At 45.1% G+C, this 16,701-nt stretch overlaps 1 protein-coding gene across 3 annotated transcripts in view; it reads left to right on the forward strand.

Moving 5' to 3' along the window:
• Positions 1–16,701, forward strand: part of c12h19orf47 (chromosome 12 C19orf47 homolog) — a 93,242-nt gene that overhangs the window by 8,186 nt on the left and 68,355 nt on the right. For 2 of the 3 annotated variants that reach the window (XM_072274485.1, XM_072274486.1), the window contains exon 2: positions 5,128–5,215. In XM_072274485.1, the coding sequence (XP_072130586.1) occupies positions 5,128–5,215 (88 nt within the window). Of the gene's footprint in view, positions 1–5,127; positions 5,216–16,701 lie in introns of those variants that run through there. The other variant, XM_072274487.1, reaches the window with a different exon arrangement.

The following is a 16,701-nucleotide window of genomic DNA, read 5'->3' on the forward strand; positions in this document are numbered from 1 at the left end:
TGTAGAGGTTAGCACAACACTTTACAGAACAGGTGGCCTGGGTTCAATTCCTGACACTGCCTGTACGCTGTTCCTGTGACCATGTGGGTCTCCTCCCACAGTCCAAAGACCTACCGGTTGGTAGGTTAATTGGTCATTGTAAGTTGGCGCATGATTAGGCTAGGATTAAATCGGGGGAGCTCGAAGGGCCGGAAGAGCCTATTCTAAGTTGTAACTCAATAAATAAGTACGTAAATAAATGAGCCGATAATAAAGGAATGTGATCACGGGGAGAATGTACAAACTTCTTTCAGGCCGCACCAGGAATTGAACCCAGATTGCCAGTACTGTAAAGCATTGAGCTCACCACTACACTACCATGCTGGCCAATTCTTGAACCCACACAACCCTAACCCTATGGAACACTGTGGACCACCTCTTAAACTACCATGGGCTTGTTTCTGATTGTGTCTTTTTTGCTTTGTTTTGGCAGGTTTTGTTTTCTCAATTCACTGTTTTGATTACTTTCTGTTTGTTGTTTGTACTTGTGAGCCTTCGGTGCTGCAGACAAGTTTTCATTTTACCCAGAGTCAGCGCAGAATCAGGCCTATCGGGCCATCTAGTCCATGCCAAAACTATTTAAGCAGTCTACTTACAGTAACTTGCCCCTAGACCATAGCCTTCCATACCCCTGCCATCTACGTACCTATCGAACTTCTCTTAAGTGTTGAAATTGAGCTCGCATGTACCACTTGCACTGGCAGCTCATTCCACACTCTCATGACCCGTTGAGTGAAGAAGATTCCCCCCATGTTCCCCTCAATTTCACCATTCACCCTTAACCCATGACCTGTGGTTGTAGTCGTACCCAACCTCAGTGGGAAAAGCCTGCTTGCATTTACTCTATCTATCCCCCTCATAATTGTCTATACCTCTATCACATTGCCTCTCAATCTTCTACGTTCCAAGGAATAGCATCCTAACCTATTTAATCTTTCCATGTAACGTGGATCCTCCCAACCTAGCAACATACTTGTAAATTTTATCTGTACTCTTTTCAACCTTTACCTCTGTCCTGTAGGTAGGTGACCAAAACTACACATAGTATTTCTAATTAGGCTCAACAATGTCTTACACAACTTCAACTGACATCCCATCTCCTGTACTCAATATTTTGATTTACAAAGGCCAATATGCCAAAAGCTTTATTTACAACCCTATCTGCTTGTGACACCCACTTCAATGAATTATGGACTTGTACTCCTGGGTCCCTTTGTAGCAGCGCTACAGTGCAATACATAAAAAATCCTGTAAGTTACCATAAATAAGTGGTGCAAAAAGAGAGCCAGCAGTGAGTTAAGTTTTCATGGGTTCATGTTCTGCTGCCCAGAATGGCTGGAAGACCAAGATTTTGCCTGTAGAAGTGGGATGCAGGGGATTCGTTGCTACATCTACAACAAGTCTGTTGAAGAAGATGGGGGTGAGGCATCACTCGCTCCAACAAGCAGCCAAGTCCTTGTCAAATGCAGCAGAAGAAAGCAGCAATTGAATTTGGATTAAAAGGAAAGACAACAACTGGGCTGCAAGATGAAGACAGGAGGGTATGGAACTGAAGGGAGTGTATCTGGGACACCAGGTAGCACCTTCGAGCCCTCTGGAAACGTCATGGGCTTATCAACGAAACGTCAAAGAAGGAGGGTGCCCACCTGATGACCCCAATGCCGTACTTACCCTCCCTCCTTGTCACCACTCCAAACCCACTGCCAACATCGAGAGTGCCAACTTACCATAGGGATTGAAACATCAAGTCCTAGTAGCTCTACTGTTCAGAAATCTAATGGTGGAGGGGAAGAAGCTGATCCTAAAATGTTGGTGTGCCTTCCTCTGGCAGCTTGTTCCACATATGTTAAATCTTCACATGGAGATAATATTTGCCTCTCAGGTTCTTATTAAATCTTTTGGCTGCACCTGAATCTTATGCCCTGTAGCACTTGCTTCCTGACTCAGGGAAAAAGAATGATTACATTCAACCTCTCCATGCCCCTCATGATTTTGTACATCTTGATAAGATCACCCCGCAGTCCACTACACTTCAAGACAGGGGAAAAAGAGTACTTAAAATTTCTGGATTAACCTGCACAATTCATTCCAGCCACCAGCAGTGCAGCGTAGCCACAGTGTATACCATTTGCAGATACGGTGCAGTTATTCAACTGCGCTGCTCTGACACCAGCTTCCAAACCCATGACCTCTACCACCAAGAAGGACTTGGACAGTGGCTGCATAGAGGCACCGTGCTCTCTTCTCACTACTGGCATCAGGAAGGAGGTACAGGAACCTCAAGCCCCACACCAGCAGGTTCAGAACAATTATTATCCATCAGCCAACAGGCTCTTGAGCCAGAGAGGATAACTTCACTCACACTAACATTAAAATGATTGCACAACCTATAGACTCATTTTTAAGGACTCTACAATTCATGTTCTCAATGTTTATTGCTTATTATTTATTAGTATTATTTTGTTTCTCTTTATTTGCACAGTTTGTTGTCTTTTGCATGTTGGTTGTTTGTCCCTCTTTGTTGTGTAACATTATTGTGTTTGTGTTTACTGTGAATGCCCACAGGAAATTGAATCTCATTGTTGTATATGGTGACATATATGTACTTTGATAATAAATTCACTTTGAATTTTTAAACATTGCCATCAGTTCCTCTCCATGTCATGGAACATCCCGAGTTGGAAATGTCTCAAGGTTCGTTCACTGTTGTTCATTCTGCGCCGTGTTGTTTGATGTGGGCGATCACAGTCTTTCCATGACCATGATTGTTCTTGGCAAATTTTTCCACAGAAATGATTTGCTATTGCCACCTTCTGGGCAGAGTCTTTACAAGACAGGTGACTCCAGCCATTATCAATACTCCTCAGCGATTGTCTGCCTGGTGTCAGTGATCACATAACCAGGACTTGTGATGTCCAGCACATGCTCCCGTGGGGGGGGGGAGGGGGAGGGGGTGTGGGTATTGGGGGTAAGCAGGTGCTGTTCCTTGCCCAAGGGTGACCTGCAGGCTAGTGGAGGAAAAGAGCGCTTTACATCTCCTTTGGTAGAGACATAGTTGGATGCATCAGCAAGGGAGATGAGGCTGAGTACAGGGCTATGGTAGGAAACTTTGTCACATGGTGTGAGCAGATTATCTGCAGCTTAATGTGAAAAAGACTAAGGAGCTGGTGGTAGACCTGAGGAGAGCTAAGGTACTGGTAACCCTTGTTTCCATCCAGGGGGTCAGTGTGGACATGGTGGAGAATTATAAATACCTGGGGATACGAATTGACAATAAACTGGACTAGTCAAAGAACACTGAGGCTGTCTACAAGAAGGGTCAGAGCCGTCTCTATTTCCTGAGGAGACTGAGGTCCTTTAACATCTGCTGGAAGATGCTGAGGATGTTCTACGAGTCTGTGGTGGCCAGTGCGATCATGGTTGCTGTTGTGTGCTGGGGCAGCAGGCTGAGGGTGGCAGACACCAACAGAATCAACAAACTCATTCATAAGGCCAGTGATGTTGTGAGGATGGAACTGGACTCTCTGACAGTGGTGTCTGAAAAGAGGATGCTGTCTAAGTTGCATGCCATCTTGGACAATGTCTCCCATCCACTACATAATGTACTGCTTGGGCACAGGAGTACATTCAGTCAGAGACTCATTCCGCTGAGATGCAACACAGAGCATCACAGGAAGTCATTCCTGCCTGTGGCCATCAAACTTTACAACTCCTCCCTTGGAGGGCCAATAGGCTGGTCCTGGACTTATTTCCTGGCATAATTTACATGTTACTATTTAACTATTTATGGTTTTATTACCATTTATTATTTATGGTGCAACTGTAACGAAAACCACTTTCCTCTGGGATCAATAAAGTATGACTATGACATATCTCAACCCTGCCACCCTTTTCACTGAGTCTCAATTCTGACACCCCCTGTCTAACGACACTGTGGGAGAGGGATTGGGAGTACCTTCATCAGAAGGAGTGGCATGGTTGTCAGTAAAGCCGTTCACCACCGCCTTCTTGAAGTCTCGTCAGTGACTCTTAAGGTCCCAAAAAATGAATACAAATATAATGGTGAAGAACACACGCAAATTGCTGGAGGATCTCAGCAGGTCAGGTACCATCTGCTGAGAGGAATAAGCAGCCGATGTTTCAGACTCAAGCCCCTTCATTAGGACCCGATGAAGAGTCTTGGTCCAAATTGTCGACTGTTATTCTCCTCTGTAGATACTGCCTGACCTGCTGAGTTCCTCCATCATCCTGTGTTGCTCAGCATCTGCGGAATCTCTTGTGTTTACACAGAGAATGGTGCCCTCAATAGACTGGGGTGCCCCTTCCCATTTTACTCCAGGCAGATAGTCTGTTTACAGTTTAAATTTAGTTATTTCTTTCTATTCAGCCATAAGATTTCACCCTAATGGAGCTCAAACATTCAAAGTACATTTATTATCGAAATATGTATGCTGTATACAACCCTGAGATTCATCTCCCCACAGACAGCCACGAAACAAAGAAAACATTGGAACTAGTTCAACGAAAAGCATCAATCCCCCACCCTCCATCATGCGCAAAAAAATCAAACTGTGCAAACAACAACCAAAAAAAGCGAAAGACACAATATAAAATACAAAATCGAAAGAGTCCAGACATTTTCAGTTTAGTTCAGTGTTCATTATCTGCAGACTGCTCCGATTCAAAATCACCCAAAATAGCAACAAATAAAAAGCAGCATCCAGAAACCGAAAACACATCATAACATGAACTACAGAGAAGCGAAAATCTGCAGATGCTGGAAATCCAAGCAACGCGCACAAAATGCTGGAGGAGCTCAGCAGGCCAGGCAGCATCTGTGGAAAAGAGTACAGTCGACATTTTGGGCCGAGACCCTTCAGCAGGACAGTCGACTGTAGTCTTTTCCATAGATGCTGCCTGGCCTGCTGAGTTCCTCCAGCATTTTGTGTGTGTTGCATGAACTACAGAGTTCAATCTTGGTCAATATTTCCAGTCTGAAGTACACTTCTGTGTGGTTTTGTTTAGGATAGGTGCCCTACCTGTAAGTTGACAAACTTCAAAAATGAAAACCTTTTTTCTTTTCTGCAGCCACATCAGAGTGGATTCAGTTTTTCAAAGATGCCGGGATTCCAGCGGGACCAGCTGTCAACTACGCTGTCAGTTTTGTGGATAACAGGTAGGCCTGTGATTCTACAAGTTTTTTGTCTTCACTAGTTTGAAAATAACTTCCCTGTATAGTGAAGAATTTCTCTTATGTACTATAAACCGAGAGTGGTCAAACCTGATGTTTCTATCCATGATGTGACAATTTCAGATTTAGATTTTTTTTTATCACAAGTACCTGAAAGATACAGTGAAATGTGTGTTGGTGTTAACACACCCTGGGGATGTGCTGGGGGTACCCCACAAGTGTTGCCATATATTCCAGTGCCAATGGCATGCCCACAATGCTCGGCAGAGCAACACAGAATGCAACAAGCAGCAAAACAACAGCAAAGCAAGCTCCTTTCCTCCCGCTCTCCCACCCAGACATACACACAGTCCGCCAACCCCATTTCCAGCGTCCGTATTCGCAAATGTTGGGGCAGATACAGTGTTCTAGCCATCGGGCCCTGATGTCTGGGCTTTGGTCTTCAGCATCAACACCAGGACTCATTTGGGAGTTTGATGTAGATTAAGGGAGAATTAACAGACATTTAAGCAAAGTTTGGGTAAGTACATGGATGGGAGGAGTACAGAGAGCTATGCTGCAGGTGCAGATTGATGAGACTAGGCCGAGTAACAGTTCGGCATGCACAAGATGGGCCGAAGGGCCTGCTTCTCTGCTGTAGCACTATAACTGTAACTCCTCTCTGTGAGAAAATCTATGTGACTACACACAAAATACTGGAGGAACTCAGCAGGTCAGGCAGCATCTATGGAGGGGAATAAACATTCGACTTTTCGTGCCGAGACCCTTCTTCAGGACTGAAAAGGAAGGGGGAAGACCTCAGGATAAAAAGGTGGGGAGAGGGGGAAGAGGCTAGCTGGAAGGTTATTGGTGAAACTAGTTGGGTAGGAAAGACAAAAGGCTGGAGAGGAAGGAGTCTGATAGGAGAGGAGAGTCTCCCATAGGAGAAAAGGAAGGAGGAAGAAATCCAGAGGGAGGTGGTGGTCAGGTGAGAAGAGGTAAGAGGGCAGAGCAAAGAATAGAAGAAGGGGGAAGGGGAAAATAATTTTTTTTAACTGGAAGGAGAAATTGATATACATGCCATCAGGTTGGAGGCTACCTAGACAGAATATAAGGTGTAGCTCCTCCACCCTGAGGCTTTGAAGCGATGTGTCAGGACAGGAATGGGCATTGGAATTAAAATGTTTGGCCACCATGGTTTCTGGTTTGCCCTGGCAATGTAGCGCTTAATCACGATAACGTCCTCAGTACATTTTTCTATGTAGCCATTCACTGATCTTGCATATTCATCAATGTTGACCTGGTGATATAGGTAGTCATCTCCCTAAGTGTGCTCCAGTCCATGCTTTTGAAGCAGTCCTGAGGTGGCTCCTGATTTCCCTGTGAACTGGTTTGACTCTCTTAACCAGTGGTCTATGTTCAGGGATTAGCAAAATGGATATGTGGTCTGAATATCTGAGGTGGGGACGGGGATCAGACTTGTAGGCTCTATGAGCTTTGGTGTAAACCAGGTGTAATATATCCTCTCCTCTGGTTGTGAAGTTGACATGCTGGTAGAGCTTTTGGCAGGACTGTTTTTAAGTCGGTATGATTGAAGTCACCAGCAGCAATGACGAGGTTACAGATTGCGCATAGAGCTCCTGCAGCGCTTCCCCAGCACCAGCACGGCAGGTGTGGAGTGGCGAACGTAAACGCCAATAATCACAGTGACAGTGAACTCCCTCAGTACGCAGAAGGGGTTGCACTTCACCATTTAAAAACTCTATCTGCGGTGAGCAGTGGACCGTTACCACCAAGACATTTACACGCCAGTTTTTATTGACGTAAACACACAGACCAACTCCGCGGTTCTTCCCGGAGGTTGCAGCATTTCAGTCCACCTGAAGGCAGATTAGGCCTGCTAATTGGATGACTGAGTCGGGAGTGGTATCCTGGATTTCTGTCAGGATGAGCAATCCAATCCCTCATTAATTCTCCCTGTAATATTATTCTTCCCTGCAAGCAACAAACCTTTGGAATATGGGAGGAAACCAAAGCACTTGGAGGAAACCCACGTAGTCACAGAGGGAATGTGCAAACTCCACAGCGACCGAACTGGAAGTAAGGATGTCTCCAGGTGTTACAGGCCAGCAATAGAGGAATGGGGAATATGTATTTACAAAAGTGGATATAGATAGCAGCAGGAGAAAGCAAAACTAGTATCTAGGAACTAAGTCCACAATTCAAAAATGGTGAACCTTCAAAGGCAACTTTATTTGGTGTTAGAACAAAGCCTCAAGGACCATATTGTCAACTCCTGTTCCAGAGCAACACACACGTAATACTGGAGGAACTTGGCAGGTCCGGCAGCATCTATGGGAATGAATAAGTGATCAACGTTTTGGGCCGAGACTCTTCTTCGGGACTGGAAAGGAAGGGGGAAGGTGGCAGAATAAAAAGGTGGTGGGGAGGACTACCCCAAAAGGTGATAGGTGAAGCCAGATGGGTGGGAAAGGTCAAGGGCTGACAAGGAAGGAATCTGATAGGCGAGGACGGTGGATGATAAGAGAAAGGGAAGTAGGAGGGTCACCAGAGGAGATGATCGGTAGGTGAGGAGAAGAGGTGAGAAGCCAGAGTGGGCAATGGAGGAAGAGGGAAGTGGTAGGGTAAAAATAATTTACTGTAAGAAGAAATCAACGTTCATGCCATTAGGTTGGCTACCTAGACAGAATAGGAGGTGTTGCTCCTCCACCCTGAGAGTGACCTCATCATGACAAAAGAGGAGGCCGTGGACTGACACATTGGAATGGGGATGGGAATTAAAATGATTGGCCACCAGGAAATTCTGCTTGTAGTGGATGGAGCAGAGCTGCTTTATGAAGTACTCCCCTAATTTACATCATGTCTTACCAATGTAGAGGCAGCTGCATCAGGAGCACCAGATATGATAGACATCTCCAACAGATTTACAAATGAAGTGTTGCCTCACCTTTAAGGAATGTTTGGGATCCTGAATGGAGCTGAGGGAGGAGGTGAATGGGCAGGTACAGCATTTCTGTCCTTAGCAGTGATATGTGCTGGGGGGAGATTAGTAGGGAGGGATGAATGGACAATGGAATCACAGAGGGAGCAATCCCTGTGGAAAGCAGAGAGTGGGGTGGGGGTAAAGATGTGTTTGGTGGTAGGATCCTGTTGAGATGATAGAAGTTGCAGAAGATGATGTGTGGGAAGTGAAGGCTCATGGCTGGTAGGTGAGGACAAGAGGAACTCTGTCCTTGTTAAGGTGGCAGGAAGGTGGGGTGAGTGTGAATATCCAGGAAATGGAGAAGATGTATGTGAGGGCAGCATTAATGGTGGTGAAGGGAAACCCTGTTCTTTGAAGAAGGAGAACATCTCTGATGTTCTGGAAAGGGAAGCCTCATCCTTGGAACAAATGTGGAGATGAAGGAACTGAGAAAAGGAAATGGGATTTTTTTTTACAGGAGAAAGGGTGGGAAGAGCTGTAGTCAAGATAGCCATGGGTATTGGTAGGTTTATAAAAGATGTCAGTAGACAGCCTGTCTCCAGAGATAGAAATAGAGAGAGATCAAGAAAGGGGAGAGAGGTGTCAGTGAATTGAAGGGCAGGGTGGAAGTTGGAGGCAAGGTTGATGTAATTGATGAGCTCAGCATGGGTGCATGAAGCAGCACCAGTGCAGTCATCAATGTAGTGGAGGAAGATTTGGGGCGCATGACCGGGGAAGGCTTGGAACATGGACTGTTCTCTGTTGCCATGGCTACCCCTTGAGTCTGGAGAAAGTATGAGGAGCCGAAGGAGAAATCCTTGAGGGTGAGAATCAGTTCTGCTAGACAGAAGAAGGTGGTGGTGGAAGGGAACTGGTTGGCTGTTTTGTTGAGAAAGTAGAAGAGAACTTTAAGGCCTTCTTGATGGAGGATAGAAGTGCATAGCGACTGGACATCCATGGTGAAATTGAGGTAGTCAGGGAATTGAAAGTTGTTGAGATTGTGAGATTGTGAAGTGTTGCGGATGTAGGTGTGAAGGGACTGAGTAGAAGGGCACTTTATCTAAATGCCCGTAGTATTAGAAACAAGGTTAGTGAACTTGTGGCACAGATCAGTATCAAGGCATATGATTTAGTGGCCATTACAGAAACCTGGTTGCAAGGTGGAGTGACTGGGAATTAAATATCCAAGGGTATCAAGTAATACGGAAAGATGGGCAGGAAGGCAGAGGAGGTGGGGTGGCGCTCTTTATTAGGGATGAGATCAGGGCGATTGTGAGAGCTGATATAAGATCTGCGGAGCAGAATGTTGAGTCCATCTGGGAAAAAATCACTGGTGGGTGTTGTCTATAGGCCACCTAATAAATATATTGCAGTAGCAGAGGTTTTTAACCAAGAAATAACTGCGACTTGTAAGAAAGGAACGGCAGTTGTCATGGTGGATTTTAACTTCTACATAGATTGGGTGAATCAGGTTGGTCAAGGAAGTCTTGAGGAGGACTTCATAGAATGCATCCGTGATGACTTTCTTGAGCAGCATGTTAGTGAACTTACAAGGGAAAATACTACCTTGGATCTAGACCTGTGCAATGAGACAGGTAAGATTAATGAATTTGTAGTCAGGGATCCTCTTGGAAAGAGTGGTCATAGTATGATTGAATTTCTCATTCAGATGATGAATGAAATAGTTAGATCTAAGACTAGCGTATTATGCTTGAACAAGGGAGACTACAATGGGAGAAGTTGGCTAATGTGGATTGGGAGCGCAGGCTATTTGGTGGGACAGTTGGGGAACAGTGGAATACTTTCAAAGAGATTTTTCACAGTGCTCATCAAAAGTATATTCCAGTCAAAAGTAAGGACAGTAAATGTGGGGAGAGCCAGCCTTGGATAACTAAGGAAATAAAAGATAGTATCAAATTAAAAGCTCATGTACCAAGTCACAAAGAGTAGTGGGAGACTGGAGGATTTGGAAAACTTTAAAAAGTAACAGAGAACAACTAAACAAGAAATAAGGAAAGGAAAGATAGAGTATGAAAGCAAATTAGCGCAAAATATAAAAACAGATAGCAAAAGTTTTTATAAATATATAAAGTGGAAGAGGGTCACTAAAGTGGAAGACCAGAAGGGGAAATTGATATTGGGTGATAAGGAAATGGCTGAGGCATTGAACAACTATTTTGTGTCGGTCTTCACGGTGGAGGACACATCTAATATGCCAAAGAAGGATGTTATGGACGTAATGGGAGGTGAGGACCTGGATAAAATCACTGTCGCTAAAGAGATAGTGATGAGCTAACTAGAGGGCCTGAAGGTAGATAAGTCCCCTGGTCCTGATGGGATGCGTCCCAGGGTGCTGAAGGAATTGGCGGAGGTTATAGTAAACACGTTGGTAATCATTTATTAAAACACTCTGGACTCTGGGCAGGTCCAGGCAGATTGAAAGACAGCAAATGTCACGCCACTTTTTAAAAAAGGATGTAGGCAAAAGACAGGCAACTTTAGGCCAGTTAGCTTAACATCTGTAGTTGAGAAAATGCTTGAAGCTGTCATTAAGACCATAAGACAAAGGAGCAGAAGTAGGCCATTCGGCCCATCGAGTCTGCTCCGCCATTTTATCATGAGCTGATCCATTTTATCCTATTTAGTCCCACTGCCCCGCCTTCTCACCATAACCTTTGATGCCCTGGCTACTCAGATACCTATCAATCTCCGCCTTAAATACGCCCAATGACTTGGCCTCCACTGCTGCCCGTGGCAACAAATTCCAACAAATTAAGGAAGAAATTGTGAAACATTTGGAAAGGAGTGGTTCCATTAGACAGATGCAGCATGGATTCAGAAAGGGCAGGTCCTGTTTGACAAACTTACTGGAGTTCTTTGAAGACATAATGAGTGCAGTGGATAGAGGTGAACAGGTGGATGTCGTGTACTTGGACTTCCAGAAGGCGTTCGGTAAGGTGCCGAACAAGAGACTTATAAAGAAGATAAAGATGCATGGACTCAGAGGAAGTGTATTGGCATGGATAGTGGATTGATTAACCAGTAGAAGGCAGAGAGTTGGTATAAATGGGTGTTTCTCCGATTGGCAGTCAGGGGTGAGTGGGGTGCTGCAGCTGTTTACCATTTACATTGATGATTTGGAAGAGAGGACTGAGTGTAGTGTAGCAGAATTTGCTGATGACACTAAACTGAGTGGAAAAGCAAGTTCCACAGAGGATGTGGAGAGTCTGCAGAGGGATATAGATAGGTTATGTGAGTGGGCCAAGGTCTGGCAGATGGAATACAACACTGGTAAATGTGAGATCATCCACCTTGGAAGGAATAATAGAAGAGCAGATTATTATTTAAATGGTGAAAGATTGCAGCATGCTGTTGTGCAGAGGGACTTGGGAGTGCTTGTTCATGAATCGCAAGAAGTTGGCTTGCAGGTACAACAGGTTATTAAGGCAAACAGAACGTTGGCGCTCATTGCTAGAGGGATTGAATTCAAGAGCAGGGAGGTCATGCTGCAGCTATACAAGGTACTGATGAGGCTGCACCTGGAGTACTGTGTGCAGTTCTGGTCTCCATACTTGAGGAAGGATATACTGGCTTTGGAGGCAGTGCAGAGGTGGTTTGCCAGGTTGATTCCAGGGATGAAGGGGTTAACCTATGAGGAGACATTGAGTCGCCTGGGACTTTACTCTCTGGAGTTCAGAAGAATGAGAGGGGACCTTATAGAAAGATACAAAATTTTGAAAGGGATGGATAAGATCGAAGTAGGAAAGTTGTTTCCCTTGGTAGGTGAGACTAGAACTAGGGGGCTTTGCCTCAAGATTAAGGGGAGAAGATTTAGGACGGAGATGAGGAGAAACTGTTTTTCCCAGAGAGTGGTGAATCTGTTGAATTCTCTGCCCAGGGAAGCAGTTGAGGCTTCCTCACTAAATATATTTAAGAAACAGTTATATAGGTTTTTACATAGTAAGGGAATTAAGGGTTATGGGGAAGAGGCAGGCAGATGGAGCTGAGTTTACGGACAGGTCAGCCATGATTTTATTGAATGGCGGGGCAGGGTCGATGGGCTAGATGGCCTACTCCTGCTCCTATTTCTTATGTTCTTAGGAAAGAAGAGGGATAGAATGGAGTCGAGGTATGAAGACACAAGTGGGGCAGGAGCAGGAGGAAACAGTGGGCCTACCTGGACAGTCAGGTCTGTGGATATTGGGTAGGAGGTAGAAGTGAGCAGTGCGGGCTAAGGGAACTATGGTGGAAGTTGATGGACGTCTTCCAGAGTTTATGAAGTTAATGATGGTGTTGGAGACAGTTTACTGATGGTCTAGAATGGAGTTCTTTTCAATGGGGAGGTAAGAGGAGGTGTCTGAGAATTGTTGTCTGGCCTCAGCAAGGTAGTAGTCAGTCGGCCACACTACAACAGTGCCCATTTGTTTGATGGTAGGTTTGGGATCGAGAGAGCGGAGGTCCGTGCATTCAGAGCTCCTGTGCCTGTGTCGTTCGTTTTTGAGGCACTCCATTGGTCAGGATCGACCATGCATATTGCATCCTAGCTGTTGTACGGAAACCAGGGCAATATGATACGGTGAGCAGGCTGTTGCCCATGCAACAGACTACCCCCCGCCCCCACCCCACAGTTAATGAACCCAAGGCAGAGACTGATGCAGTTTGCTACCAGCGGCATTGCAGGAGAAATGGCTGGGCTTAGTAGCTGAGTCACATGTGAAGGCCAGGAGCTGGGCTTGGTTGCCAAAGGCTATTTGAAATGTATGCCATTCAAGATTTAATAGTTAGTGGGAGCCTATCTCCGCCTCCTCCCCTAGCTATGACAACCTCAAGAAACCTTTTGTTCTTAATATTTGTCTAATTGGATCTAGTGCAATTTAGTACACTTCTCTCAAGTTCTCCTCTCCAGAGAAAAAGAGATGTGATAGAATTGTGTGTCTGGTTTACAATGGGCAGGATGATGAGATTGCATAATATAAGATCTGAGGATAAGTGCGAAGTGTGTTATGAGGGATTGTTAAAAAATTCAGATATGCAGTTTGTGATACAGCAGGTCGTTTTGACCTAATAAAGTGGCCACTGACTGTACGTTCGTGGTCTTCTGCTGTTTTAGCCCATCTTCAAGGTTCGACCTGCTGTTTGTTCAGAGATGTTCTTTGGCACACCACTGTCGCAACACATGGCTATTTGAGTTACTGTCACCTTCCTGTCAGCTTGAACCAGTCTGCCCATTCTCCTCTGACCTCTCATTAACAGAACTGAACTACTGCTCACTGGATGGTGTTTGCTTTTTGCACCCCTCTCTGTAACCTCTAGAGACTGTTGTGTGTGAAAACCCCAGGAGATCAGTTTTTGAGATACTCAAGCACCCTGCCTGGCACCAACAATCATTCCACAGTCAAAATCACTTAGATCACATTTCTTTGCCATTGTGATGTTTGGTCTGAACAACAACTGAACCTCTTGCCAATGTCTGCATGCTTTTATGCATTGAGTTGCTGCCGTGTGATTGGCTGATTAAATACTTGCATTAATGAGCAGGTGTGCCTCACAATGCCATTGAGTGTGTACTTCAACGTTATATTACCACCCAGTCAGGAGCATAAACTATTAAGTTAGAACAGCAAGTGAGACCTTGAATTTGAGGCAGTTTGTAGATAACAAGGTTAATAGTTTGTGACTATGCTGTGAATGGAATACTGTGGGCAGTGTTTCCACAGGGTTTTGTTATTGCAGACCTTTGCTTTCATAACTTAAATAATTTAGATCTAAAGTCCAGATACCTTGATAAATGAGTCCCTCTAATACAGAGTTTCTCGACCGAGCTTCCACTGAAACCTAGGGTTCTGTGGGAGGTGGTTAGAGGTTCCGTGAGAGATCGTGATTTAAAAAAAAAATAGTCATTTTTTTGAACGTCATGCAATGTGCGATGTTAGTGCTCGCAGTGGTGGGCAGTGACCGAGCAGCCCCATTAACAGAGGTCTCTCAGCTCAGTTCGGCAGTGCGCAGTCAGACCATGGTTGAGTCCATTCTCAGTTTTTGACGCAAGATAGAGGAATTTGATAATTTGTGAACGCTGTATTGCTCGGAGGGGAGGACAGTAGGCTGATAATTGGTGAGCGGTATATTGCACAGAGGAGAGGATGGTAGGCTGATAATTGGTGAGCGGTGTTTTGAACGGAGGGGAGGATGGCAGGCTGATAATTGGTGAGCGGTGTTTTGAATGGAGGGGAGGATGGCAGGCTGATAATTGGTGAGCGGAGTATTGCATAGAGGGGAGGACGGTAGGCTGATATCCAAAGATGGTCTAGTGTGGTAATTTTTGAAGAGGAGGATTCTAGCCCTAGGCCTATGGACAATTCTGATAAGGTTAATGACGAAGAATTACAATCTTCTGAGCCATTTCACTGCTCTAGTGAAACAACAGTCAGAAAAATGTCCATCTTTACAATGAAAGCTATTTATCATTGGGTTTTCATGGACTGGTGATCCAAGTTGGCCTATTCCGTTTTATCTGGTCGGTGGCAAACAACTTACAAATGTAGCAATGGCTCCAGCAAAATTGAAAAGATACTTAACTACAAATCACAGCCATATGACATAGAAAAGTGCTAATTATTTTAAATAACTATTTGAATCTCAAAACAAAACAGATTAAAACTTTTGAAAATAAAGTCACAGTCAGTAAAGGAGTTCAGGAAGCAAGTTATTTAGTAGCTTTAAGACTAGTTCAGCTATGTGGAGTACTTCGCCTTGTCTTCAACCTGAGCCTGAGTCTCCAGAGGGTTCCTGTGCTGTGGAAGACGTCCTGCCTCGTCCCTGTGCCAAAGATGCGCGCCCCAGCGGCCTCAATGACTACAGACCGGTGGCATCGACCTCCCACATCATGAAGACCCTGGAGAGACTTGATCTGGAGCTGTCCCGGCCTATGATTAGGCCACACTTAGATCCCCTCCAGTTCGCCTACCAGCCCCGACTAGGAGTTGAGGATGCCATCGTCTACCTGCTGAACCGTGTCTACGCCCACCTGGACAAGCCAGCGAGCACTGTGAGGGTCATATTTTTTGACTTCTCCAGTGCGTTCAACACCATCCGCCCTGCTCTGCTGGAGGAGAAGGTGACAGCGATGCAGGTGGATGCTTTCCTGGTGTCATGGATTCTTGATTACCTGACTGGCAGACCACAGTACGTGTGCTTGCAACACTGTGTGTCCGACAGAGTGATCAGCAGCACTGGGGCTCCACAGGGGAATGTCTTGTCTCCCTTTCTCTTCACCATTTACACCTCGGACTTCAACTACTGCACAGAGTCTTGTCATCTTCAGGAGTTTTCTGATGACTCTGCCATAGTTGAATGCATCAGCAAGGGAGATGAGGCTGAGTACAAGGCTACGGTAGGAAACTTTGTCACATGGTGTGAGTAGAATTAACTGCAGCTTAATGTGAAAAAGACTAAGGAGCTGGTGGTAGACCTGAGGAGAGCTAAGGCACCGGTGACCTCTGTTTCCATCCAGGGGGTCAGTGTGGGCATGGTGGAGGATTACAAATATCTGGGGATACGAATTGACAATAAACTGGACTGGTCAAAGAACACTAAGGCTGTCTACAAGAAGGGTCAGAGCCGTCTCTATTTCCTGAGGAAACTGAGGTTCTTTAACATCTGCTGGACGATGCTGAGGATGTTCTACGAGTCTGTGGTTGCCAGTGTGATCATGTTTGCTGTTGTGTGCTGGGGCAGCAGGCTGAGGGTAGCAGCCACCAACAGAATCAACAGACTCATTTGTAAGGCCAGTGATGTTGTGGGGATGGAACTGGACTCTCTGACGGTGATGTCTGAAAAGGGAATGCTGTCCAAGTTGCATGCCATCTTGGTCAATGTCTCCCATCCACTACATAATGTACTGGGTGGGCACAGGAGTACATTCAGCCAGAGAATCATTCCACCAAGATGCAATACTGAGCGTCATAGGAAGTCATTCCTGCCTGTGGCCATCAAAATATACAACTCCTCCCTTGGAGGGTCAGACACCCTGAGCCAATAGGCTGGTCCTGGACTTATTTCATAATTTACTGGCATAATTTACATATTACTATTTAACTATTTATGGTTTTATTACTATTTATTATTTATGGTGCAACTGTAACGAAAACCAATTTCCCTCAGGATCAATAAAGTATGACTATGACTATAGTTCACTCAAGAATGCTTAAAAATTGTATGAAAGCCTGGAAAAAGAGCATACCAATCTCCTGCTACAGACAGAAATCCGGCGGCTTAGCAGAGGAACAGTTCTCAACAGGGTGTTTGAGCTGAAAGGTGAATTGCAGGAGTACTTTCAAGAAAATAGGCCAGATTTTTCTAAGTGCTTTGAAGGTGAAGAATGGCTGTAGCCTACTTAACCGACATTTGACATCATATGAACCAGTTGAACAAGTCTCTGCAAGGCCCTGGAGAAAATATTTTGACTTTAAGTGACATGATTCTTGGATTTAAAAGGAAACTGAATCTTTGG

The sequence above is a fragment of the Mobula birostris genome, chromosome 12, assembly GCF_030028105.1.
Source record: "Mobula birostris isolate sMobBir1 chromosome 12, sMobBir1.hap1, whole genome shotgun sequence".
NCBI classification, from domain to species: Eukaryota; Metazoa; Chordata; class Chondrichthyes; order Myliobatiformes; family Myliobatidae; genus Mobula; species Mobula birostris.